The 6000-nt window shown below is 50.0% G+C and overlaps 1 protein-coding gene across 4 annotated transcripts in view; it reads left to right on the plus strand.

The window, feature by feature from the left end:
• ETS1 (ETS proto-oncogene 1, transcription factor) overlaps window positions 1-3740 on the plus strand; it is a 70703-nt gene extending 66963 nt beyond the window's left edge. For all 4 annotated transcript variants that reach the window (XM_050910924.1, XM_050910925.1, XM_050910926.1 and 1 more), the window contains 2 exons: window positions 1563-1681; window positions 2272-3740. In XM_050910924.1, coding sequence (XP_050766881.1) covers window positions 1563-1681; window positions 2272-2487 — 335 coding nt within the window. In that variant the 3' untranslated portion in view covers window positions 2488-3740. The remainder of the gene's footprint in view (window positions 1-1562; window positions 1682-2271) is intronic.
• The last annotated feature ends 2260 nt before the right edge of the window (window positions 3741-6000 follow it).

A 6000-nucleotide genomic window follows, 5' to 3' on the forward strand; every position in this document is an offset into this window, starting at 1 on the left:
CCTGCTTTGTCCTGCCCATGGCTGTGCGATAACCCCCAGGGCTTGGCGGAGGACCCGGTGCCTGCAAAACCCTGGAGGGTTTCTTAGGGATAACAGGAGGGAAACAATTTGAGGAGGACTGGATGGGGCACAGCAATTCCCCTGTCCCGGAGCCAGCTCTCTCATTTCCTCCTCGCCAGCAGCTTCTCTGCTTTTGAGTCATTTTAAAACTTGTGGAAAAGGGGGAACAGCCCGCTCTTCCCTCCGTGGGTTATCCCGCAGCCACAGCTCTGACAGCCTTCATTGTCATTCATGGAAATAGGCTGTTCTCCATCCCTTTTTCTGAGTACATAACTCTTTTTTCCCTGCTTGAAGCTTGTGCTCGTTGCTGTCAGCAGGCGGGTTTACGCCAGCCTGCCGTCCTAATCCAGCCTGTGCAATTCTTTTTGTGATAAATCATTTCCTCTAACCTCTGGCTCTGTTTATTATTATTATTGTCATCCTTATTATTAGCGATATATTCTAAGCTGCGTTTAAAACATGGCAAAATCTCTCCTGAAACATGTTGCCCAGAGCTAAGTGCAATATTTTGGGTGCGGCCGCATCTGGGACTTGCTCATCAAAGTGATTTTGGCTTGAGGGCTTCTCCTCTACCTTTGATTGGGACACAAGCGCAAAGAAGAGATAAGTATTTCGAAATCACTCCATGTACACCATTAAGCCAGCCAAAACCAGGCTGCGAAGCCGCAGGCTCTCAGTGGGGTGCACCGGGTACTGCAGGTTAGATGGGTCAGGCTCAGGACCTCGAGGCAAATTGCTGTTGGCCAAAATTAGCACCCAGGGGCAAGACGGAGACTGCGGCGTTGTAAGGAGAGGCTGAACGCAGGCGGCATGGGATGCTGCGCGCCGCCTCGTGCCTCTCCGGCTGGATTAGGGGAACCAGCAGCCGCAGGGAGGTTTGCTTATGGCTTTGCTAAGACCGTGCCAAGACTGTGATGGAGAGATCCGCTGGTCCTGAGCTGGTGAAATCGGTCTGCCGAGCCAGCCAGCCCCTGCCTTCCCCGCGCTGAGCTCTGCGAGCCGGCGTAGCCCATTCCTGCAGCAACACGCCCTGGAAAGAGGCCAAATAATTTTCATACCTGGGTCCCCCCTTATCTCGGTAAACAGCGACGGAGCAAAGAGTCAAGGTTGGGAAGCAGGAGTCTGCCGGAGTTCATGCGATGGCCAGCAGCTTTTTGGCACGGAGGAAATGGTGGTGCTCTTTGTGCCAAGACAATGACTCCTCGCTGTTTGGATGCCAGAAAAATAATCCTATTTATGTAACTCGAAGTGAAGCATTCCAGTGCATGAATATTCAGCTCTTACTGCAAATAGGAAGCTCTTTTACCTGCAGGATTTAACTCTCAAGCTGTCGTCGCAGCCCAGATCCTGCCCTGTGGCCGCTGATGGTTTTTTTTTGATAGCAGAAGGTTTTATTTTTTTCAGTGAGCACCGTTTGCATGTGATTTTTTTTTCCCCCTCTGGGATAGAAGGGGCTGTGCTTTTTCTGACATTAATGTCTCATGTTTCCTTTGTCCTTCTAGGCAGTGGACCCATCCAACTGTGGCAATTCCTGCTGGAACTGCTCACTGACAAGTCCTGTCAGTCCTTCATCAGCTGGACGGGCGATGGCTGGGAATTCAAACTTTCCGACCCAGACGAGGTAAAGTACCCTGGAATTAAGCGCACAGCCCAAATGCCGCTGAAATAATTGGCGTGGATAACCCTCCCCTCCTCCCTTCAGGGCTGAGATTTGGGCAGTCACGTTGTTCTGCTCTTGGGTATGTGTAGGGAAAAACAATGAATTAGAGCCCAGCTGAAAAGTTGTTAAAAATTGGGCTGCAGTGAATACCGAGGAAGCAGTAATTTGTGCCCAAAGTTGATGGGAAGTAGCTGAAACACCGCAGGGAGAGGCGTAGTGCCAAAGCTCTTCAAATAGGATGTGTACAGATGAGAGGGGACACTTCCAACTGATTCTGGGGAACAGATGGGACATTTGTTCCCTTCCCTGACTTACGTACCCCCATAGAGTCCTCTGCAATGTTCTGCCATTGCATGGGGGTTGCTTTTCCCAAACTTTTAACGCTTGTGACCCATCCGTGTCCATCTTAAGGACGAGGAAAGTCCTCTCACTTCCCTCATGTCCGGCACTGCTCCTTGCCGATGGCTGCCCAACCAAGCCAGACGGATTTTTCCTTCCACTTCCCTGCGATGTGCATCCCCCCTCCTTGACTCTCCTCACCCCTCTCCCAGGTGGCCAGGCGATGGGGCAAGAGGAAAAACAAACCCAAGATGAACTACGAGAAGCTGAGCCGCGGCTTGCGCTACTACTACGACAAGAACATCATCCACAAGACGGCCGGGAAACGTTACGTCTACCGTTTCGTCTGCGACCTGCAGAGCCTGCTGGGCTACACACCCGAGGAGCTCCACGCCATGCTGGACGTCAAGCCGGATGCCGATGAGTGAAGACGACCGGCCGGGGCGGAGGATCACCCCGTGTCATTTTGGAGAGTCGACGGGACTTCTTCTGTTGGTTCTTTTTTTATTTTTGCTGTTATTTTTGTTGTTCGTTATGTTTTTGTTTGGTTTTTTTTTTTTTTTTAAAGAACAACTCAGATTCAATGCTTTGAGGATGTTGGGAGAGAGGGTGGTGGAAGAGGCAAACTTTTGGCTGAAACCTAAAAAGTTTGGTTCAGAGAAGGATGGGCTTTTTTTTTTTTTCCTGAAAGCTCCAAGACAGGCTTTTTTGGGGGTGAAATTCTGAGTTTTAAGAAAGCCAGAAAAATGTAGCTCACTTAAAAAAAGAAACAAACCCCTCCCCATCCCTTGCTGTTTAGAAGAAATATTATCAAATGCATCCCTTCGGTTTTTGTGTTATTCGCACACAAACTGACGGTTCAGGAAATGACAGTGTTCCCGAGGATTTGAGGATTTGAAACATTTTTTTGGGAGGCGGGGAGGGAAAACCAAAGTGGGTGAATATTCCTGCTTCGGGGAGGGGCAATATAGGAAAAAACCAAGAACTGTTTGTCGTTCTTGTTGCATCGCCTTTCTGTCGGCTGTCTTCTTTTCTACAAAAGACAGAATTTTTGCTAGGAGGGATCAAGACTCGTTTGTTTTTTGGTTTTTTTTTTTTTAAATTTGTTAAAGTTTTATTTTATTAAATTTTGTGCCAGTATTTTTTTTTTTTTTTTAAATAGTCTTAAGCTCTAAGATGGTCTCAGTATTGCAATATTGTGTGTGTTTGTTTCTGTTATGCCAGCAGAGAGTTTTATCACAGTGAGGAAAAAGAAGGAAAAAAAAAAAAAAAAAGGGCGAATTAGTTTATGTAGACCCCACTGGAGGAGTGTAGCGCTACGACTCGGCATCTCCGAATCGTATGTGAAGGAAAATTAACTCCAAACTGGTTCCTAGTGATGCTGGCTGGGTGTGCCGCTCTTGCTTCCAGTCCCACACGCTTTGCTCCGCCATTTGCTGATAAAGCTGGTTGAAATTTCCGCTTTTTTTTGTTGTTGTTGTTGTTAAAAAAGGGGCCTTTTTGTACGGCTGCGCGTTGTGCACGAAACCTATCAAGATTCGCGGGGAAAATGTCTTTTTGCGTTTCCCAAATCGCTTTTTTTGCTCAAGGAACACTTTGGTGCTTTCAGAAAATTTGAGGTGGGTTTATTTTTTTTTTTTGGCGGGGAAAGGGGAGAAATTCCCATGTTTTGAATGTCGTAAATGGAAAATATGTAAGTTGATTGGGGGGGGGGGGGAAAATCAGGAAAAAGTTGAAAAACCAAAGGGAAATGTTTTTTCCTTCCTGTTTCGACCAGCTCTGTCTTTATTGCTGTACATCTTAACCAGCCTGGGCACACGCAGAAAGGAAATTGTCCTTGCGAATGGGTTCTTTACTGCTCTTTGTAAGCCTGATCTTGCAAACCCTGTCAGGGTGTGATTAACATGAAGCATATGACCGGTGTCGCCGGGGTAAACGAGAGGTCTCGTGTGCTTGCTCGAGATGGTTGCAGGATCAGTCCCGGGGAGCGGGGGGAGCCCGCTCCGTCTCTCCTCCAAACCTTTTGCAACTGGTTTGCGTTCAGAGGGGTAAATCCTGCTGCACCGAGCGCTTCCCGGGATGCTCTGAGCAGACTGAGGCTGACGAGCGCCTTCGGGGTGGGCTCGGTGTGAGTTCGAGGATCGGGTGGTGAGCGTTTCCACATCCAGAAATGATTCCGAAGCTGGATCTGTGCGGATCCGACTGCCGAACGGGGTCTTTCGCCCCCGAGAGCCACTGAGCGTTTTCTTTTTAAAGACAGTATTCCGCGTTTGAACCAAAAGTACCTTCTTTTTGTGTTGTTTGTCTCTCCGTCTGTGTGTTTTAGGTAGTGGCGTTCATTACAGAGGCACTGTGAGACAGTAATGGGGGGCGAGGTGGGGAGAGGCTTTCCAGAGATGCTCGCCGGGCGATGCCTGCCTGATACGGGCTGATATATCGGGTCGGCAGGACAGGACTCTGCGTGCAAAGAGCCGAAATATTCGGGCACGTAGCCCCCCTGCACAGGGGCAGTGTCGGATGGGGAGCTTGGCCCCGGGGCAAGGTGATGCTCAGAGGTGCTGGGCTCTCCTCCGCTTCCTCTGGAGCTGGGAACACCCAGCACCTCTGTATCCCCCGGTTGGTTATTTTGGGGCAAGTCAGTCCCAAAAACTGCTGCGTGCTTAAAAAAAGGTGATGGTGGAGGGGAAAGGAGTGGGCCAAGAGGGAGCTCCAGCCAAGGGGGATGGAAGCAAACGGTGGTTTAGGTAAGGGAGGTTATTAGTTATGCTGTTAACTCACGGGGCTGGGGCTGCGCGTCATCCCACTGAGCGTACGGGAAGAAAAGGATGGGATGGACGGAAAGGAAGGAAAAGGGGATGAAAGGAAGGTGAAAGGAGCATGCACCAAAGGAGGAAAAGAACGCTGCCCACTGGGAAGTTAAACTTCAGCTCATCTCCTCGGGCAGACAGGGAGGATGAGAGAAAGCAGCTCGGCTGAGCTGGAGGGAGGAAAGGAAAACATAGATATGGTGGATGAGGCCCCCCCGCCGGCGAAGCACCGGGGCAGAGCTCTACCGCAGAGCCAAGGCTCGCCGCAGCCGCTGCGCAGGCTGAAAAGGGAGTCGAGCAAGACGTGGCGGCACAGAAGTGTGCAGGGGAGGAGGAGTTAAAGAGCATCCCAACAGGACGCACTGCACGGGTTGGATTTTCAGCAATCGGATGGGTTTTTTTGAGGCGTTCAGGGTTGCTGTCTTGCGTGCAGCTGCCAAGTGCCCTTAGCTTACCCTTCACGGGCCACTTCTAGCAGCGCTTTGAAAAATCCCCCTTACACCCCTAGAAAGGGTGCTGCCGGGAGGCCAGGCACCCCGTCTCCTGCCCTTGGCACCACGCCGTGTCCCAGGACATGTCTCCTGCTTTGCTCGGATGCTCCGCTGCAGCTGAAGTGCCTTTTTCAAGCAGAAAACAGGGATAAAATTTCCCTCCGACGGAAGGAACCGCAGGTTCGGGTACCAACCCCATCCTTCTGCCAGGCTAAATCCCTCGTCCGCTCCGCCGTGCTTATTTTTTCCAGGTTTCCAAGCCAAACCTGTGTGTTCCCAGCGATTTTGGGAAGGTGGTTTAAAGGTTAGAAAGGGCGAGTCGTGGAAAGCAGCTCTGTTTATTGGAAGTAGCCCCTGGCTGGAGCTTCTCCATTGTTTCTCCCGGCCGTTTGCCATCCCAGCTCGCAGCCTGTGTGCGAGTGCAGCAGGAAAAGGGCAGTACAGTCCTAGGGAATGTCAGGTTCATCATTTTCTGTTTTCCTCTATCTTTTATTCCCAATCTAGAGACCATCCCGGAGAGGGCTGTGTGCTGTTTATACACTGGAAATTTGCAGATTTGTTTTTGTTTCTTTTTTTTTTTTTTTTTCTTTTTCTGTTTCTTTTTCTTTCTGCTTTTTAATTGCATGTTGACTTTTGGCGAGGG

Source organism: Gymnogyps californianus, chromosome 25 (genome assembly GCF_018139145.2).
Source record: "Gymnogyps californianus isolate 813 chromosome 25, ASM1813914v2, whole genome shotgun sequence".
NCBI lineage: Eukaryota > Metazoa > Chordata > Aves > Accipitriformes > Cathartidae > Gymnogyps > Gymnogyps californianus.